Here is a 20,303-nt window from a genome sequence, read left to right as displayed (position 1 = left end):
TACTGTAGAGCAGGGCTTCCCAACGTGTGGTCCGCGAACCCCTTAGGGGTCCGCCGGCTCTTTCTAGGGGGTCCGCGGCCACCTTTCACCAAATCGTGTAAAATTATGAGTAAGATTACTGAATAAAAATGTGAAAATCAAATTCATCACTATTTTTTTTCGTGTGAATAACATGTGTACTTGTACTTCAGGTCGTATTCCCAAGCAGCCTATGCGGTTTCTAAGTGAGAACACATACACAAATTAGTGCCGGAGAATGCGGCTTCTCTGATCGACTGTTTCGCAACAATACGGGGGTCGTTTGTGCGCCAGCTCACGGCGCTAGATGCAGCGAAACCTTTTACGCATGCCCGGAGCGAGCTTTGTCGACCAATCACAGCGCTCGCTAGCACGTATGCGGCCCCAGGCATCATTAAATGTTTAACTTTCTTTGTCAGTGCACTACCTATTTCATAAGTCGATTTTTAACCAGTTTATTACTTCTAACATGGATCGGTGGCTGAAGTCAGGATCATTGAAGAAGGGTGCAGTTTCTCCATCGCCTTCACAACAGTTGAAATGAATGAGGAGGGAGGACGACCAAAGGAAGAACATTCACAAGAAACTCCACAGCCGGATTTATTATGTGAAAACGCTACAAGTACTCCACAGGTTGCAACATCCTGTAGAAGAGGAATAATCAAGAAGCGTAAGTACAACGAAAGCTATTAAGAAATGGGCTTTATGCAGGCAAAGGACGGTAAAGCTGTGTGTAATTCGTGCGCGAGTCCTTCCGAACAGTTCAATGGTTCCAGTTAAATTGTGCCCTCGTTTTAAAGGTAGTCACCCGGATTTCCAGGCTAAAGACATCGATTTTTTCAAAAGAAAGGTTGCTGAACTAGCTGCTTCTCAGCATTGCATAAAAACTCATGCAAAAACAATTAATGAAAATTCATTAAAAGCTTATTTCTTGCTTAGTTATCGAGTGGCAAAAACAGGCAAAGCTCATACAATTGCAGAAAACCTCATAAAGCCGTGTGTTAATGATACTGTTTCTTGCTTGCTAGATGGAAAGGCAGTAAAGCTTATATCTTCGTTGCCATTATCAAACAATACTGTCCAGAGACGCATTGTAGACATGTCAAATGATGTGAAAGACACTCTTGTTTCTCGCATCCAACACAATTCATTTTCTATGCAGATAGATGAATCCACTGATGTTGCAGGATTAGCGATTTTATTGGCTTTTGTCCGTTATGAATATTCTGAATGTTTTGAGGAGGTCCTCTTATTGTGCAGACCACTACCTACCGACACAACAGGTGCTGAAATATTACGTCTATTGGATGATTTTTTAAGGACTAACGAAGTTTCATGGTCTAATTGCATACATGCTTGCACGGATGATGCAAAAGCTATGACGGGTCCTATAGTCGGAGCAATAACCAAAATAAAAGAAGACGCCAAGAATTGCAGCAGTAGTCATTGTGCTCTCCACAGATACGTTTTAGCTACGAAACAAATGCCTGTTTCGTTCAAGAAAGTTTTAGACAAATCCATACATAAAATCAAGGCTTTTCACAATATTGTGTGAAGATATGGGAAGCCTTCATCGTTCCGTGCTTCTCCACACAGAAGTGAGGTGCCTCTCACGTGGAAATGCACTCTCTCGGTTGTACGAATTAAGATTGGAAGTCTTAGCTTTCCTTTTGGAGTGTGACACTAAATTAGCAGATCTATTAATGACGAAATTTGGCAGTGTATACTTGCCTATTTGTCAGATATTTTCTCCAAAATCAACTAAATGAATAATTCACTCCAAGGGCAAAGTGAAACAATGGTCACCGATATCGAGGAAGTTCGAGCATTCAAGAGGAAAATCAATTTTTGGGCAGAGAGTGTCGAGGAAGGGGAGGCAGAGCGTTCTCCTCTTCTGAAGGATTTTTGAAAAACAAAACATTGGCGCTTGGGAAGAATTTGTTTCATCAAACCGTGGAACATCTCTGAAGCTTGATGTCATTGTTGGAGCTGAAGATGAGAAGCTACAGAAATGCGAATGGGTGGTCAACCCATTCACTGTATCCAAAAAGACGAACATTTTATCATCAAATGCATATGAGTTGTTGATAGAAATTGTCACAGATCCTACCTTGAAATCAAGTTTTGACATTGACGGTTACTCACACTTTTGGATCCGTTTGGATAACAAGAAATACTACCCCCTTCTTTAAAAGGCAAAACGCGTACTTCTTCCGTTTGCCACAACATACATGTGTGAATCTGGATTCTCGATCCATGCTGCCCACAAAACTGAGTACCTAAGCTGTCTAGATGCGTAACCAGACATCCGTCTCCATTTGTCAAGAATTGAACCCAACTTTTCAAAATTATGTCAGCCGAAGCACCGTCAACCATCACATTAGGATTCCATTATTATTCCTACAGACTCATCTATAGTGAAGAAGAAAGCATTTTTCTTTGTAGATGCTCTGTGAACGTACCTGAACTACAACTCTGCATGAATTTTGTATCTCTCTTCTATCATTTCCAAAATAATTATTAATTGAATTCTGTTGGCATTGGTATTTTTGTTACGAAAATTAAAATGATCTCTAAAGCTAATTTCTTTTCTTTATAATATATTCCCTCCTCTCAGTTAAAAATATGGCCTGCCAGCTACCAACTGACAGTACACTGTTGCAACGCCGCCTGCTAGCTGCTGGCTATGGACTGACAGCTGCCGTTCAGTAAATACGCGAAGAAGTAAAAATAACTAGACTTTCTGAGCTGTTTACACGAGCACGAAAATCGATTGTGGAACTGGAAAACGGCTTTAAAAAGCAGATTTACAGAATCGATTATTAAGTGACCAACCAAAAGCGTAACTGCGACATCGGCTTACGAAATCCGGTTTTGTAAACGCATGAAAACTGGATGAATGTATTCCCACACATTGCAAAACAGATGTCAATAGTCCTTTTAAGGCAATTCCGTGCCCTCCTTCCTTTCGTGATGTGTTTGTATCCCGAATCATGGGTCTGCCTCTTTTCTTCACAGCCGCGCGGAATGGCCGCGCAGTTTGGGGCGCCATGTCGTCGTGGACTGCGCGGCCGCTCCCGCTCCCGCCACAGGTTCGAGTCCTCCCTCGGGCATGTGTGTGTGTGTGTGTGTGTGTGTGTGTGTGTGTTTTGTCCTTAGCGGAAGTTAAACTTAGGTTAATAGTGATTGAATAATCAACGAAAGGATAATGCTCTACGAGTCGGGGCGTGGAATGTCAGAAGCTTGAACGTGGTAGGAAAACTAGAAAATCTGAAAAGGGAAATGCGAAGGCTGAATCTAGATATAGTAGGGGTCAGTGAAGTGAAGTGGAAGGAAGACAAGGATTTCCGGACAGATGAGTATCGGGTAATATCAACAGCGGCAGAAAATGGTATAACAGGTGTAGGATTCGTTATGAATAGGAAGGTAGGGCAGAGGGTCTGTTACTGTGAGCAGTTCAGTGACCGGGTTGTTCTAATCAGAATCGACAGCAGACCAGCACCGACAACGATAGTTCGGGTATACATGCCGACGTCGCAACCTGAAGATGAAAAGATTGAGAAAGTGTATAAGGATATTGAAAGGGTGATGCAGTAGGTAAAGGGGGACGAAAATCTAATAATCATGGGCGACTGGAATGCAGTTGTAGGGGATGGCGTAGAAGAAAAGGTTACAGGAGAATATGGGCTTGGGACAAGGAATGAAAGAGGAGAAAGACTAATTGAGTTCTGTAACAAGTTTCAGCTAGTAATAGCGAATACCCTGTTCAAGAATAACAAGAGGAGGAGTTATACTTGGAAAAGGCCAGGAAATAGGGGAAGATTTCAATTAGATTACATCATGGTCAGACAGAGATTCCGAAATCAGATATTGAATTGTAAGGCGTATCCAGGAGCAGATATAGACTCAGATCACAATATAGTAGTGATGAAGAATAGGCTGAAGTTAAAGACATTAGTCAGGAAGAATCAATACGCAAAGAAGTGGGATACGGAATTTCTAAGGAATGACGAGATACGTTTGAAGTTCTCTAACGCTATAGATACAACAATAAGGAATAGCGCAGTAGGCAACACAGTTGAAGAGGAATGGACGTCTTTAAAAAGGGCCACCACAGAAGTTGGGAAGGAAAACATAGGTACAAAGAAGGTAGCTGCGAAGAAACCATGGGTAACAGAAGAAATACTTCAGTTGATTGATGAAAGGAGGAAGTACAAACATGTTCCGGGAAAATCAGGAATACAGAAATACGAGTCGCTGATGAATGAAATAAATAGGAAGTGCAGGGAAGCTAAGACGAAATGGCTGCAGGACAAATGTGAAGACATCGAAAAAGATATGATTGTCGGAAGGACAGACTCAGCTTACAGGAAAGTCAAAACAACCTTTGGTGACATTAAAAGCAACGGTGGTAACATTAAGAGTGCAACGGGAATTCCACTGTTAAATGCAGAGCAGAGAGCAGATATGTGGAACGAATACATTGAAAGCCTCTATGAGGGTGAAGATTTGTCTGATGTGATAGAAGAAGAAACAGGAGTCGATTTAGAAGAGATAGGGGATCCAGTAGTAGAATCGGAATTTAAAAGCGCTTTGGAGGACTTACGGACAAATAAGGCAGAAGGGATAGATAACATTGCATCAGAATTTCTAAAATCATTAGGGGAAGGGGCAACAAGACGACTATTCACGTTAGTGTGTAGAATATATGAGTCTGGCGACATACCATCTGACTTTCGGAAAAGCATCATCCACTCAATTCCGAAGACGGCAAGAGCTGACAAGTGCGAGAATTATCGCACAATCAGCGTAACAGCTCATGCATCGAAGCTGCTTACAAGAATAATATACAGAAGAATGGAAAAGAAAATTGAGGATGCGCTAGGTGACGACCAGTTTGGCTTTAGGAAAAGTAAAGGCACGAGAGAGGCAATTCTGACGTTACGGCTAATAATAGAAGCAAGGCTAAAGAAAAATCAAGACACGTTCATAGGATTTGTCGAACTGTAAAAAGCGTTCGACAATATAAAATGGTGCAAGCTGTTCAAGATTCTGAAAAAAAGTAGGGGTTAGCTATAGGGAGAGACGGGTCATATACAATATGTACAACAACCAAGAGGGAATAATGAGAGTGGACGATCAAGAACGAAGTGCTAGTATTAAGAAGGGTGTAAGACAAGGCTGTAGCCTTTCGCCCCTACTCTTCAATCTGTACATCGAGGAAGCAATTATGGAAATAAAAGAAAGGTTCAGGAGTGGAATTAAAATACAAGGTGAAAGGATATCAATGATACGATTCGCTGATGATATTGCTATCCTGAGTGAAAGTGAAGAAGAATTAAATGATCTGCTGAACGGAATGAACAGTCTAATGAGTACACAGTATGGTTTGAGAGTAAATCGGAGAAAGACGAAGGTAATGAGAAGTAGTAGAAATGAGAACAGCGAGAAACTTAACATCAGGATTGATGGTCACGAAGTCAATGAAGTTAAGGAATTCTGCTACCTAGGCAGTAAAATAACCAATGACGGACGGAGCAAGGAGGACATCAAAAGCAGACTCGGTATGGCAAAAAAAAAGGCATTTCTGGCCAACAGAAGTCTACTAATATCAAATACCGGCCTTAATTTGAGGAAGAAATTTCTGAGGTTGTACGTCTGGAGTACAGAATTGTATGGTAGTGAAACATGGACTGTGGGAAAACCGGAATAGAAGAGAATCGAAGCATTTGAGATGTGGTGCTATAGACGAATGTTGAAAATTAGGTGGACTCATAAGTTAAGGAATGAGGAGGTTCTACGCAGAATCGGAGAGGGAAGGAATATGTGGAAAACACTGATAAGGAGAAGGGACAGGATGATAGGGCATCTGCTAAGACATGAGGGAATGACTTCCATGGTACTAGAGGGAGCTGTAGAGAGCAAAAACTGTAAAGGAAAACAGAGATTGGAATACGTCAAGCAAATAATTGAGGACGTAGGTTGCAAGTGCTACTCTGAGATGAAGAGGTTAGCACAGGAAAGGAATTCGTGGCGGGTCGCATCAAACCAGTCAGTAGACTAATGACAAAAAAAATAGTGTCTAAGACTAGGGACTGATGACCTCAGCAGTTAACTCCCATAGACTTTACATACATTTGAACATTTTTCTTCGGATTTCACGAAAAACCACACACACACACACACACGCAGTCACACACACACACACACACACACACACACACACTACTGATACGAAATATGCATGCTCCTTACAGAACGGTAGCCAAACAGTGGAAGTTAACAGACCACAAGCGGCAGCTTGTCAACAGCAAACGGTTTGGACGTGACATTGATTGCTCTTGGAGGAAGGCAGCTCCAATCTGTGAAATGTCAATTACCAAATAATTTTAATTAAGCTATGGTTTGTTGAACAAGGGGAGTAAATCCACTAGTAAGTGTCTGGATGCAGTGGGAATTCAAATTGGATCGTTAATTCCAAGTTGTTTCATTCATCTGTAAATCAAAGAGTATTGATACTTCGGTGTGTGTGTGTGGGGGGGGGGGGGGGGGGGGGGGAGAGATGAGGGGTCATTGGGAACATGGCACTTGCATTAAGAAGCTTTCATTCCCATGGGTTTCGCCCTGAAATTTAAAGTTGCTGTGCTCTTGACTGACTAGGGGTCCGCCATGGATTTTCGACTGAAAAAGGGGTCCGCCAGCTGAAAAGGTTGAGAAGCCCTGCTGTGAAGCGTCGATTATCAGAACATCGGTGAACCGAACGACCGCTTAACCGAACTGTGTACTCGCTCACACCTGTTACTCTCCCACCCTACCGTCCATCATCCCCCTCAATCAATACAAATTTCCCACAGTAGTGGCCGCACTGGGCCACCGCTGTCGGAACATTGCTTCTAATGGGGCCTCCACAAGGCGATGCTGACCGGCCAGGCCGCCAGTCGCTGTGTTTCTTCCACCAAACAGAACCTCCTTATTACAGCCCATGGATCAAGGCGTTATTGATACTTTCAAACGATATTACAGGAAAGAATTGTTGTGTAAGTTATTGTTACAAAGAGCAGAGGATGGAGAAGAAAGTCTCTTAGGAAATCATAAGAATATTGACTTGAAAGACGCGTCGTACATGATCAGCGCAGCATGGAATAGTGTAAAGGAAGAGAATTTGAAGAAAGCCTTGAAGAAAATTTTGGACACAGAAGAAAATTCACAAGGTATGATTGAAAATGACGAACAGAATGATATGTCCGAAATTCTCGGTATGCTAAAAGAAATAGATTGCCACGAATGGGATGAAGAAGACGTTCATGAATGGATGAATATCGATGATGCAGATCCAGGACACCAAATCATGCAGGACAGCGAGATTGTAAACGTTGTCACTGATGATGATGGCGCCGCCAGCATCTCATCAATCAGTGCTCCAGAAAGTGAAGATGAAAGTATATCAACAGCTTCTGAGCTGTTCACTTGTTTGCCTTACGGTGGTTTGAAGCCCAAGATGAAAGTGACCGGTTTCAGATATCTGTAATGGGAAAAGTACGTGACTTAGCTGCTCCTAAGCGTGTAAGCTTGCTTAGACAGACCAAAAGAAAGGACATTTTTAAACGTTAATTTTGTATACTGTGTGTATTGTTCATGCAAAATGTGTATGTAATATGTATATATTTTTGTTTAATAAACTGTGCCACATACTATACATTCCTACTGAAGTTGCCTTTGTATGTTACTTTGTAATACTAAAAGAGATCCCTGTTTTTATGAATAAATTTACTGTACAGTACTTCTCTTTCGCAAATAAACATGTACAGTTCGATTACCCAAACAAACCAGTTTTCCGTACACCCGTGTCCCCCAATTACTTTGGATAGTCGACGCTCTACTGTAGCTTCTGAAGAAGGCCAAATTATTTTGGCTGAAACCTAGGTAAAGACTTGTTTGTATTTGCAACTGCGGCTGATGTGTTATATGTTGAACTTCTCATTATCAATGACAACTCAGGGCCTCACCCAAGTCTGCGCATGCGAGAGGAGTTCACGAAACTGCATTGGACTGTTCTTCCTCGTCCACCCTACAGCTCGGGCCTCGCACCTTCCGTCTGTCTGACCCAACGGAGGATGCACTCCGCGGGAAGCAGTACTTGGACAATGGGGAGGTTATTGATGCAGCAAGACGCTGGCTCGGACGTCGACCGGTAGAGTGGTACCATGCGAGCGTACAGGCCCTCCCTGTAAGACAGCGTAAGGCCGCCACGTTGAACGAAATGTCGAAAAATAGGGTTTTGTATCCAAAAGAGTGGATTCGAATACGGTATATTGGAATTCTGAATAAAACCAACCTGCTTTCACAAAAAAAGACGTGTTGCATTAGTTACTGAACGGCCCTCGTATATACCCAAATTTTCCTTGTGAAACTGTCTATTAGTGAAAACTATCTGGAGCAGTACCTGTGATTAGCCTTCACAATGCAGAAGAAAAACTGCGGCTGGGAACTTTAATTTAATATTGATGTATGGGGCAACTATAAATGATTCATCTCAATATTTTCCAAAGTAGGGATATGACTCATGCATGAACAGAACCGTAAACTCAGCGAGTTTGCATCGTGCCAACAAGTTGGCCTTATGACTGCAGTGCTTGAAAAAATTGCTACAAAGGAAGAAAAGAGGTTTTGTGTGTTGGAGTACAGGAGGTGTTTACCCGTTACAACAGTGCAGCGAGCATTGTGAAGGAACTGTGGAAAGAACCACCACGTAAACAGAGCGGTTTAGGGGCCCTGCTTATTTCTACCAACAGAGAAGCACCGGTCCACCAAGTGTGCCGGATGCAACCGTGGAGACTATGGCAGCAAAGTGTGTGTTGAAGATACTAAATTTCAGACCGTATTATCTGCAGTTGGTACAACAATTACGGCCGGAAGATTACGGCCAGCTCCTTCAATTTCGCATCACAAGACAGAATGAACACGAGGATGAACAATTCATCTTAAACCTGTTATTCCGCGAAAAAGAATTCTTCCATTTATCCGAGGAAGCTTAATCACTACAATGTGAGATTGGAGGCCACTCAACATCCTCATCAAACTGTGGGGCATGAACCCGATTTGCCGAAGGCTAATGTCTTATATTTTCTATGCGATGTCAAAGGCGAAGCTGTATGGGACGTATTCTTCTGCGAGAAGACTGTGACGGGTACCTCCTTCCTTGATGAATTCCTGTTATTACAATGAAATAAACTCCCCTACCTGTATACAGGCGTTGATATAAGTCAACGGGGACAGTTGAAAATGTGTGCCCCGACCGAGATTCGAAGCCGGGATCTCCTACCTACATGGAAGACACTCTATCCATCTTTTTTTTTAAAAATTAAATCTCATTTTGTTCGTTTTTGTTGGTTGTATCTGTTCGGGACGGACGTCGCAAGACACCCGTTTCATTTCGTCGTTGATCCATTAACTCGTTTTTTTCTATTACAGGGGGCAGTTAACCCCCTGACCAACCACGCTGAGTTACCGTGCCGGTTATCCATCTGAGCCGCCGAGTACGCAGAGGAGAATGCGACTGCAGGAACTTATCTCTGGCATACCCCCGGTGAGACCCACATCCCAACTTATTGTCACGCACTATATTCATATCCTTACAGGAGGTACCGTCGCCGTTCAAAACAGACAATCTACAAAACCATCGAGAACATCGAATTTGCTACAACATCTGGAGACAAGAAAAATCGTATACCACTCATATCTGTTGCTGCTCAAGCGTTGCTGGACGGACCGTCTGTTTTTTATGGTTGTGTCTTAATTTTAGTTTTGATATTAATGATTATTTTGGTCAGGGTAACGGATGCTTTACTGTAGCTATTGTACGTGGAGGTATACAGGAGTACCTACTGTTGGTGGACTTGAAAGTTTTGTTGACAGAGACATTATTGCTTATCGTACCTATCATATGGCAGAACTCGCTAATAAAGACTTTGGTAAATCAGCATATATGTCGCCTTCTTCTTTGTCATTACTCGCGGCTTTTTGCCGATTCCCGTAAGAGTTCTGCCGCTGTTTGTGTATCCGCACAGAAGAAGATGGTCAAATGGCTGGTGCGCCATATCTGTTCTTTCGGACGTGTCCGGAAGGACAGATACCATCTTCAAATACATATTCCTGCTGTGGTTGTCCCCACAACTCACTACTGATTCCGAGAATTTCATCTTCAAACTGGACGGAACACTCTCTCATTGTAGCATCGATGTTCGCCGCTACCTGAACGACTAACATTTTTATCGCTGAATTGGGAGTAGTGGTAAAAATGATGTGTTCTCGTGGCCCATCACGTCACCTGACCTAAAGTTGACTGAGTTATTTCATTCGGGATACATTTAGGACCGTCTTTGCGTACCTCCAATGCCAAGAACACTGGAAGAGCTCAGAGAACACGTTAATGATGCTGTGATGACCATCGGCAAGGTTCTGTATGGACTGGAACGGTTTAAACTACCGTTTCGATATGAGTCATGTGACCAGAGGGGAACTCATAGACGATCTATAGAATGCAAAATGCGAACTGGGTGAAGTTATGGTTCTATTCATGCATGAATTGTATTTGTACTTGTAATACTCTGGAAAATATGGAGCTGTGAAGACGAATGAATCATTTACAGTGGCCTTTATAGAGGGTTCGCTGCGAATTTTGCCTTGGGCTCATGATGTGGTAGCCGCGGCAGTAGCTCCTGAGTAAAGCCCGGTCGCGTGCGTGGCCGCCCTGCGTCAGCCCTTGGCGCAGGTCGCGACTCGGTAACGGCCCCGCCCAGCCGCCACTGCTCTGAGGTTGCGCCGGCGACCCCGCCGCTCCGGTGAGAAGTCGCCGGGCCGCACGCGAGCGTACTTTCACTCGCCCCTACATCACACGCCCACACGCAACACAGGTATGCGGCAGTAATTCACTTTCACGATAACCCCAACTTTACTGGCAACGGCCCTTGTCCCAACTTTCAATAAAAAGTAGGTTACACAGAGTCGAAAGTCGATTACTCAGGGAAGGCAAACGGCATTTGGGGAGTGATAAATGAGAACACAATGCTGCTGAGTATTCTACGGAGTTCATTCTCTTACGCCATGCAGTTCGGTTTGTCAGTTCTTAAATTCGTTAGTTAGTTAGTTAGTCACTCACTTACACTTTCCATAGACCACTTGACGATTCTTTTATCGAAATGGTTTGGAACAGGATATCTACACATGATCAGTGTTAACATTAATAAACACGTTATTGCTTTAGTCCTACTCATTGAACTGCACTTAAAAACAAGAACTTTTTTTCAGACTTTTATTTTAATCGTATGGCTAGGGTACCCGTCGGGCAGGCCGTTCGCCAGGTGCCGATCTTTTAATCTGACGCCACTGCAGTCGATGAGGATGAAAAGACGATGATGAGGACAGAACAAAACCCAGTCCCTGGGCGGAAAAAATTTCCTGACCCAGCCGGGAATCGAACCCGGGCCTAGAGGATTGACAATCCGTCACGCTGACCTTTCTTTTTTTTTTTAAAAAAAAACCAATTTTGTTCGCTTCATCTGCTCGGGGCGGACATCGTAAGACATCCGTTTAAGTTCGTTGTTGATCGTTTAACTCAGTTTTTTTTTATTACAGAGGGCAGCTAACCCTCTGCCCGAACACGCTGAGCTCCCGTGCCGGCGACCATTCAACTACCGGGGGCAATTTTTTTTCCCACCTGAACACCTGACACTCAGAAATGGCAAGATTAGGTACAAGGCATAAGCAATACAGTTACAACTGTCACTTCTAAAACACCAAGTTGCGACGAAGAAACTCGGTGACTGTGTCAGTCCTTTACTACTGTTGCATCCCAAACGATAATCAGGGTGAATGTGAAAAATTTCCCGTTTCCGCTGACCAGCACCAGTTCCAGGGCTGAAGAAGGCAAGCTAGCATGCAACATACAGATTGGGATGTCAACAAGGAAGAACAATCGATTTTGCGTGTAGCATGGGCTTATCTGCCACACATCAACCGAGCTGGAGGATCAAAGCGTCGATGCAGCCGAGTGATCTCGCAGGGAGGAAAGCATAACATCGCTCTCCTGACCATGTACAGTGAAGTAACAAGACCATGCACCAGTTCCAGGGCTGAAGAAGGCAAGCTAGCATGCAACATACAGATTGGGATGTCAACAAGGAAGAACAATCGATTTTGCGTGTAGCATGGGCTTAACTGCCACACATCAACCGAGCTGGAGGATCAAAGCGTCGATGCAGCCGAGTGATCTCGCAGGGAGGAAAGCATAACATCGCTCTACTGACCATGCACAGTGAAGTAACAAGACGTAAGTCGCATGCAATGAGTGGTTTTTTCAGCACACAGACGCTGCAGAAATAACGAAACTGAAAGCGTGAAGAGAGGATTTCTGACACCACAGTGTGATGGGGAGTGCTGACGGCTCCAGAAAACTAGGCCACAATCTGACATTATTGCTACACGACACAGTCATTGGCATAGAGCGAGCAGATACTCTGACTTCCAAAGCCCAGTTCTCAGATAAAAAGTCGCGATGTGGAATTTGTGATGCTCCATCCTTGGTCTACCTACCTGACTCCGATCTCTTCTGCAATAGCTAGCCAGGCCTGAACGACTTGGCTACTGTTAGCTTCAGCTTTGCTAATGAAAACTGGGGGCTTCTAAGAGCCAAGCACCTGGAGTCCTAGCGGATAATACCTGGTGAGTTGCCGAACTACCATCGTTCTGGGGCGGCACAGATCTATGTCTATGAGCACACACTGGCGCCGGTGGCTGCTCTCTAGCTGAAAGGCCGTGACGTAACTGTAACGACTATGGCCACCTCATACATAGCTGTCGAGTGCCTTTCCCTTGGCACGTCACCTATGAAATCAAGGAGAGCGCCCTGGTAACCTGCCAGTCATGCTGCTGGGTACTGGGACAAGCAGGAAACGTCTGCAATGCATCCGGTCAGCAACATCCTGTAACGTGTCTGTCAACTGCATGTGTAGGCCATTTACCGTGACGGACAAGAGTGTAAAACGCATGTGCAGGCTTCTCACTGTGGCGGACGAGATTGCGAGACGCATATGCACGCTTGTCACCATGGCGGACGATACTGCAAGATGCATGTGCAGGTCTGTCACCATGGAGGAAGAGACTGTGAGATGCATGTGCTAGACTGTCACCATGCTGGAAGAGGCTGTGAGATGCATGTGCATATCTGTCACCATGGCGGACGAGACTGCAAGATGCACGAGCAGGCCTGTCACCATGCTAGAAGACTCTGTGAGATGCATGTGCTCGACTGTCACCATGCTGGAAGAGACTGTGAGATGCACATGCATATCTGTCACTGTGGCGGACGAGACTGCGAGATGCATGTGCAGGCCTGTCACCATGGTGGAAGATTCTGTGAGATGCATGTGCTGCACTTCACCATGCTGGAAGAGACTGTGAGATGCAAATGCATATCTGTCACTGTGGCGGACGAGACTGCGAGATGCATGTGCAGGTCTGTCACCATGGTGGAAGAGACTGTGAAATGCATGTGCTGGACTGTCACCATGCTGGAAGAGACTGTCAGATGCATGTGCATATCTGTCACCGTGGCACACAAGACTGTGAGATGCATGTGCAGGTCTGTCACCATGGTGGAAGATTCTGTGAGATGCATGTGCAGGTCTGTCACCATGCTGGAAGAGACTGTGAGATGCACATGCATATCTGTCACTGTGGTGGATGAGATTGCGAGATGCATGTCACCATGGTGGAAGAGACTGTGAGATGCATGAGCTGAACTGTCACCATGCTGGAAGAGACTGTGAGATCCATGTGCATATCTGTCACCGTGGCGGAGAAGACTGCGAGATGCATGTGCAGGTCTGTCACCATGGTAGAAGAGACTGTGAGATGCATGTGCTGGACTGTCACCATGCTGGAAGAGACTGTGAGATGCATATGCATATCTGTCACTGTGGCGGACGAGATTGCGAGATGCATGTGCAGGTCTGTCACCATGGTGGAAGAGAGTGTAAGATGCATGTGCTGGACTGTCACCATGCTGGAAGAGACTGTGAGATGCATGTGCATATCTGTCACCGTGGCGGACGAGACTGTGAGATGCATGTGCTGGACTGTCACCATGCTGGAAGAGACTGTCAGATGCATGTGCATATCAGTCACCGTGGCGGACGAGACTGTGAGATGCATGTGCAGGTCTGTCACCATGGTGGAAGAGACTGTGAAATGCATGTGCTGGACTGTCACCATGCTGGAAGAGACTGTCAGATGCATGTGCATATCTGTCACCATGGCAGACAAGACTGCGAGATGCATGTGCAGGTCTGTCACCATGGTGGAGGAGACTGAGAGAGGCATGTGCAGGCCTATCACCTTGGTGGAAGAGACAGTGAGATGCAGGTGCTGGACTGTCACCGTGGCAGACTGTGAGATGCATGTGCAGACCTGTCACCGTGATTGACGAAACTCTGAGACGCAACTTGCAGGCCTGTGACTGTGGCAGACGACACTGCAAGATGCGTAGGCATAGTGCATACCAGCCTTTCATGAGCTGTAGCTGATCACCTAACTACTGGCAGCCATGGAAGAAGAGAGCCGTAAAACTATTTTGAAATCCATAACAGTGTTTTTCAGCAACCAGTAGCTAACGATATGGAGAAAACAAACAGTCTCGTTTTTAGTGTCAAAAATTTCGCACCAACCTATGGAGGACATACAAATTTTCACAATAGTGGCGTGACCCTATTTACTGAGATTGGATTACCAAAAAGTTATTAAACAATTTACGGTTATTTGGTAGTGATGGGTACACGGCATACCGCGCATAAAAACTCCCATCGGGTATATGGCTCTTGACAAAGATTCAAAAACACTGTACAGTCTGCTATAAAACAGACTAGATCAGAAGGTGACCAAATGTCATAAAAAAGTATGTAACTCGTTTGTCTCGAAACTAACAACCCACACTGGAAATAAGAATGAAGCAGCGGGTTACCTTACTATGGGGTAGGGTGAAGTCCGATGCAAACCAAACGAGATTAGGCCTACAGTAAAGCTTTAAATCAAATCATGCCGGTGATGTAGAGCATATTCTGTTTGCACACATCATAATGGGTATGAACACATATAAGACCCTCTCCGACTAGTTCAAGCAGCTCTCGCTAGATGGCGCCTGCAGGTTGTGAGCTAGTGTTCAATGGTTATATCTTGTCCTAATAAGAAACAATGATAATTATTGCAGATAACTGATGTTTTAAAAATTCCTGCCAAAGTGCTTCCATTGACAGCCAGAATTATAAGGGTGACAACTACATATCCATAAATAATAAATGTATATACTGTTAACAATGTCTTAGTAGTACACCCGGGCGTTCGACAAGATCCTCAACCTTGCAATCCGCTCCACTCCTTCCTGGCAAACATAGAGGACATATCCCCTGATACGTATTCACTCTTCAATATGACATGTTTTTCGCGAACGACGAATGACTTGGAAGATATGTTGATTGTTGAAACAGCTGGCATCAATCTCATTAAAAGCATTCTGGGTATATTGCTCCATCAGCTTACTCCATACTTAAAATATTAAAATACACAGACGTTTCACTCGAGTGCAGCGGCCTTCATCAGGACAAAATTTGCTGTGTAACAATACAGGTTCATTCTTATTGAAAGTAAATAACAACAACCAGTCATTATTAATTAGTCAATTTATTTTTGAATAAAATATCATTTTCGAACAGACTTCATGTTTGGGTCTGTTTCATCGTAGTTACCTTGTGCTGACTACGAGACGGTGGGGGTTTTCCCTTATGGTGAGCCTCTATTGGGAAAGTTATTCGCATAATTTTCTTAGAGAGTATAGAAATCATGAAACTACGCGGCAGATTGAAACTGTGTGGGGGACGGAGGCTCGAACTTAGTATCTTTGCTTTTCGAGGGCAAGTGTTCAGCCGACTCAGCTACCCATGTACTACGCAGGTCCGTCCTCAGATCTTCACTTCCGCCAGTACTTCATCTCCTGCCTTCCATATAGTAGAGGCTCTCCTGCGAAACTTGCAAGACTGGCACTCCTAGAAGAAAAGTTATTGTGGAGGCGTGGCTTATCCATAGCCTGGGGGATGTTTCCAGAGTGAAACTTTCACTCTGCAGTGGAGTGTGCGTTGATGTGAAGTTTCGCGGGAGAGCTTATGCGAAGTTTGGAAGTTAAGAGATGAGGTACTGACGGAAGGTGCGTTGTGAGGATGGGTCATGAGTCTTGAGTGGGTTCCTGTCTCCAGAGCACTTGCCTATGGTAGGTAAAACTCGCGAGACCGGATCTCAGTCGTCCCCATACTTTTAATCTCGCAGAAGTTCCACATTAGTGCCCCTTCCACTCCAGAATGAAAATTTCATTATAGAAATCATGAAAACGTCTTTTGCAAAAGCTGCTACGTTAATCGTATACTTTATGATCTTAGTCTCCGAAATGTCTTTTCATAAAGTATGTACCTCATACATTGCAGGCCACTGCTGCTTCAAGAAACTTTCATGTCATCTGAAAACCATCATCTTGTGCTCAGCACAAAATGTTACAGACAAAATGCTACTTAGCTTCTGAAAGCGCTGCTGTCGGTTTGAAACCATTAACAGAGCTGTATTTTAATGAATTGCCAAATGGTTCAAATGGCTCTGAGCACTATGGGACTTAACATCTGAGGTCATCAGTCCCCTAGAACTTAGAACTACTTAAACCTAACTAACCTAAGGACATCACACACATCCGTGTCCGAGGCAGGATTCGAACCTGCGACCGTAGCGGTCGCGCGGTTGCAGACTGAAGCGCCTGGAACCGCTCGGCCATCCCGGCGGGCAATAAATTGACAGTTAAGGGGGAACGACAGAATGATATTCGAAAAAACTCGATTTTTTTTTACGGAATTCGGATATATATATATATATATATATATATATATATATATATATATATATATATATATATATATATTGACGAATTATTCCCGAAAATACTATGCATGAACTCCTAAAAGTAACGATTGTGTGAGCGTTTGAAGCCGAGCGTGCACGGCACGCCTCGGCATCAGAGAACCGGTTCCGCGCTCGTGCTGCCTGTTGATATCAGTCTGAGTAAACACCATTTGCTGGAGCGTTGTTTTTATTCAGAATGTGAACGGAAGTTTCAATAGTGTTGTTTGGAGATACACGCCAAAAATAGCAGCCAGCCGAATTGTCAACGTTGCTTCAAATTTGACCTATGTCTATTCATTGTAGGCCATACTACATTAATAAACGTGGCAAATACGCTTAAAATCAAAATCGGCGAGGAAATGTGTAGATCCTGTGAAGACGGAGACGCCAGCTGCCATGCGCTCAGCGAAGAAAAGGGCTCTGAGGACGAAAGTGAGGAATAATCAGGTCAAAGTAGCAGAAAGTGGCCACCCACAAGCCGGGGCGATAATTATTATGGGCCAGGCGTCGATGATAGCTCGTAAGTTTACAGTTTTGCCCCTTCTTTATGTGATAAGTACTTCTAAAATCTTCAAGCGCGTTTCTCTCAAAGTCGCATTTTTCGACATGGCTGTTGCCGCCCACCTTACAATTTTCATTTCATTTTAATGATTTTTGTCCTCCCTTGAAGCAAACAGATTTCTCTTGAGTTCATATTAGTCGTTTTTCTTACGTTTACATTTACTATTTTTTCCGCCAAAATAGAGGGATCCAAAAAATGGCCATATTCTTCAAATATCTGTAATTTAGCCACAATTTTTTTGCAAAGTGCTACAATGAATTAAAATTATATCTGTAAGGATCAAGGTGATACGTTAATTCCATGTTTCAGATAACCACAACCGGAGTTTCAGCGACAACCGTCGATCTACCTCCTTTCAGAGCTGCTTCGGAAAAATCCGAATTACACAGTGAAGATGTTAATATTTTCCAATAAAAAATAACAATAAAAACTTCAATGTATGCTTTATTTATTGCATCAAACCCCATTTCTCTACCATATTCTACTATGGAAGGGAAAAAAAATTCGAATTTCAGCAAAATTTTCGTCCTTCACCCTGTCGTTTCCCTTTAACTGTGGGTAACAGTTTTTATTTTCAGTAAGAAACCAGCTTAATTATGTGATGGAGTATCCAAGTAACCACTAACCTTATACTGTACGTTCATAAAACACATAAATATTACAACAAAGATTCCTAAGACGACTTCCATAAGATGATGAAATTGTACAAATGGAGGTCATTAAAGCATTATAGAGGAATTAGTTACCGTACATTGGAAAGGAAGAGTGATGTAATTCTATAACACTTTCAGAAGAGCAAGGAACTGATGTCATTCAGTTGTTGTTCACAAATTGTGATGCACCACGAACACCGTAGGTGACGTCTTAAAACAAAGAAAAGCCTTCTCTGCAGAAATCTACGTGTTGAATAATAGGCATCATTGTGTTTTCATTTGTGGTTATGAAAATATTCTGCTAAGAGAGAACGAAAGAAACTGATAATACAACGAACCGGATATCTCTGGAGCCATTTACGAATATTTATTCCGAAAATAATGATGTAATTAGCATCAAAGATGAGGATGTTTTACATTTCAAGTATTCTTAAAATATCTTCGAGCAGTGGATACCACAGAATTAAAAGCTGCTTTTTCTGAAAGAATGCAAATATTGCAGTGACGTCTTTCATTATTCATCAGGTGCATCCGTAATTAGAGTTGCTGCCAGAAGCACATGGTGAAGCTTTTAATAACCCTTAATGAATGTTTAATTGTCAACATATCGTAATATGTTGGAATGGAAATTAAACACGACAGTCTTTATTCTTCTGAGATTCGACAGTACAGTTCGACAGAAGAATGAGTGACAGTACTCAGAAAAACAGGGCATCACAGTATTGTTGTCTTAGGAGATAGACTCAGTTCCGTTACATCACTGACAGCCTTCGTTCTTTCCACTTAAACGCTTCTGTGATATTATCAATGACTGATTTAAAATAATTTAAAAAATTCGATGTTATAAGACAATGTAATGTTAGACAAAGTGATTCTCTGTCTTGATTGGTTTTTTATTATGTAAAATTTATCATTTTACGCGTTTCGACATTGAGACATCTTCGGAATCATTTCATGCTGACGTCTATACTCAATATCATTCAGAAACTCCAGTAGAGTTAAGTATCGAGATACTGTGAACCAATGCACTCTTAATATGATTCTGAAGATGACGTAAAGCCGAAACTCTCAACAGTGTATAATTAACTCAACAAGAAAGGGATGAGGGTGACGTATTACTTTGTCTAGTTCATTGTCCTTCTGCTATAAATGTTGTGAAACTTCATACAGCTTCATTGTCAACTGTTTCACCATCCTAAAAGTTATCACTCCTGGTTTTTGTGGAACACAGAAACAAATGACGTGACTTGTGCGAGTCGCTCATTTCTCATTACTCTCAGGCTTGTTTCCCCGAATAACACGTAGTGCCTTTCTGCATCTCTACTTAGCTTTATTTCTAAGTTTTTTCCTGTCATTGACGGCAGCGACATTAGTAAAAGAATAATAGTTGTTTTCATGACAATGAAAACAATGCCTTTAAACAGAGTAAGCCTTTTCCTCTTGAGAAAGTCATTTACACAGTGGAAAACGTTAGTAATGTATACCAGATTCAATTTTCAAACAGTCTGAATCCAACAGCTGCTATTCCTCCTGTCTTCGAGTTTCTTCTCGTTCTTTCACTCCTTGGCTGGAACCTTAGAGAAGGAACCGACAGAGCTTTTAAGAATCATAAGGCAATGAAACATACTGAGCCACTTAAAAATGATTAAGTGAAGCTATAGTGTTTTTAATTTGCTAATTACTAAGATTTAATTCCCATTTGGCAGCATCAGTTTGGCTCCTGAATTTAGATTAATGGAGCTTGAGCCGTGCGCCGCCTGTGTTCGTGCTGTTATTGCTTGACATCTTGTCTTGGCCGTACTCCCGTCTCGTTTCTTATTCATTTTACTGGCGCCACTAAGTTTCTGGCTTGCCTGTCCGTGAGTGGCAGCAGCAGCAGCAGCGCTTATTGATAAGAGCACTGTCGTACTATCTTTGGAGCGACCGCTAGTATTCCCGGGTCGTCGTGTGTCGTGAGTTGAGTGGGGACGGAGCAGCAGTGAGCTCCGGATAGCCATGACTCGCCCGACCTTTGCCGGCACACATGACTTCAGTGGGGACGACCTTGGTTGGTCTTTCGGTAGGTCGTGTCATCGGACAAC

At 43.3% G+C, this 20,303-nt stretch overlaps 1 protein-coding gene across 1 annotated transcript; it reads left to right on the top strand.

Moving 5' to 3' along the window:
• The first annotated feature begins 13,909 nt into the window (after window positions 1-13,909).
• On the top strand, window positions 13,910-14,500 carry LOC126284646 (uncharacterized). The gene has a single exon (XM_049983770.1). It carries the CDS (start codon window positions 13,910-13,912, stop codon window positions 14,498-14,500), a length of 591 nt encoding a protein of 196 aa, XP_049839727.1.
• The last annotated feature ends 5,803 nt before the right edge of the window (window positions 14,501-20,303 follow it).

The sequence above is a fragment of the Schistocerca gregaria genome, chromosome 1, assembly GCF_023897955.1.
Source record: "Schistocerca gregaria isolate iqSchGreg1 chromosome 1, iqSchGreg1.2, whole genome shotgun sequence".
In the NCBI taxonomy this organism is placed as follows: Eukaryota; Metazoa; Arthropoda; class Insecta; order Orthoptera; family Acrididae; genus Schistocerca; species Schistocerca gregaria.
The sequence above is the reverse complement of the archived record's forward strand: the minus strand, read 5'-3'. Positions and strand labels throughout refer to the sequence as shown.